We start from the raw sequence: 1,710 nt of genomic DNA, 5'->3' as shown, positions 1-1,710 counted from the left end.
TGTAGGTTTGGTATGTCTATGGGAAGAGGTGAGGTCAGGATCTTTCTATGTTGCCATGTTGAATCAGAACCAATGATTTCTTCTTATAATGCTGTACAAAATTAATTTGATATTTGCTGACTATAAAAAAAAATCACTGAAAGTATGCATTGTTTTATTTTTTGATATAGGAGTTTATACAAGAAATAGAAACTTTCGGCTGTATAAATCTTCAAAAATAGGAAAGATTGTGGCTTTGGAGGTTGCTGAAGATAACAAATTTTCTCTTACACAGTCAAATATTTCTAAGGAAAATCAATATTTCCTCTATTCTTTGGTCAGCAATGTCAGGTATAGTATCAGAATTAAACCATTGGGTATTCATGAAAATTTATTTATTAAGTAGTGAATAGCATTGTACAGTACTACTGATAAAATGTGAATTGTGTAAATGCATTCTACCTTAAGAAAAAGGAAGTTCTTAAAATTTTAGATTATTGTTTAGTTTATTAACTGAAACATAATAGTTCAAGTTATTTTTAACCACTTAGTATTTATTCTCTTTATATCCTTTAACAATTATATTTTATATTTTTCATTTTTTCTAAAATGATATATGTTTCTGTAAAGAAGAAAATAAAATTAGTTTTACTGCATTTGGAAATATAATTTAACATTTCATTTTTTTTTCATCTACAGAGGGCGCCAAAAAAAGTATACATATTTTAAGAAAAGAAAAAACTGTATTCAGATTGTAATAATATATCCAAATAACAAAAGATGAATACAAGTCACGTTTGACTTCTGCAATTACACATTGCTACCGTAATTCAACTTTGAAAAGTAATACATAGATAAATACATAGATCTCTTAAAATGTGTATACATTTTTTGGCACCCCTGGTATATGCACATACATATAATTTATGTAACTCCTTTATTCAAAAAATATTTTTTGAGGTGATATGGTATGTCACCCATTTTATCCAGTCAACATTATATCATGGACATTTGCCAAGTTAATAATTTGCCAGCAGGTAGTTATAAATAAAATAAAATTTTAATGGCCATGTAATTTTGTTATATTGATATACTCTAATTTGTTGTCAGTTCTATTGTTAACCATTTGGGTTTACATGTTTTGGTCATTTTTAAAAAGTGTGAAAGATCTTTCAACAGAAATTATTTGCCTTCATTCCCCGTGATTCTGGGCTAGCAATTTTTGTTAGTCCAAAACATAAGGATCAGACCAAACTGCCTTGCTAAATTTACTTGCTCTTCATTTGCCTTCACTAGATATAATCTTAAAGAGAAATTCCATAGAAATGAATTTTAAAAAATTTGCTGCAGGGAAAATTGTGTCTGGATGTTACTTGACCACGGTTTTACCTAGCAGGATGGGAAGATGGGTTGCTTTTCTTCATATATTTCTGGACTGTTTGAGTTCTTTCATAACGTACCTCAGAAGTAATGTCAAAGTCTTAGTTTCCTTACCTTTAAAATGGAAATAACATTAACATCTTGCTTAGGGAGTTGTTATGAAGATAAATAAGTTAAAACTGTACATGTAAAATATTTACAGCAGTGCCTGGCACATAGTATCTACTCAGTAAATATTAGTTGTTAGTAGTTTCTGAGATTCTAGAAGTAGTATGGTAGTGGTGTAAAAATTATGACTATTGCTCCCCACTGTTGTTGGCACCAGAATAAGATCACATTCTATCATGTATG

The 1,710-nt window shown here is 29.3% G+C and overlaps 1 protein-coding gene across 1 annotated transcript in view; it reads left to right on the top strand.

The window, feature by feature from the left end:
• Positions 1-1,710, top strand: part of PRIMPOL (primase and DNA directed polymerase) — a 42,261-nt gene that overhangs the window by 31,450 nt on the left and 9,101 nt on the right. The window contains exon 8 of the mRNA XM_019666936.1: positions 171-330. Coding sequence (XP_019522481.1) covers positions 171-330 — 160 coding nt within the window. The remainder of the gene's footprint in view (positions 1-170; positions 331-1,710) is intronic.

Source organism: Hipposideros armiger, unplaced genomic scaffold (genome assembly GCF_001890085.2).
Source record: "Hipposideros armiger isolate ML-2016 unplaced genomic scaffold, ASM189008v1 scaffold_481, whole genome shotgun sequence".
Classification (NCBI taxonomy): Eukaryota; Metazoa; Chordata; class Mammalia; order Chiroptera; family Hipposideridae; genus Hipposideros; species Hipposideros armiger.
The sequence above is the reverse complement of the archived record's forward strand: the minus strand, read 5'-3'. Positions and strand labels throughout refer to the sequence as shown.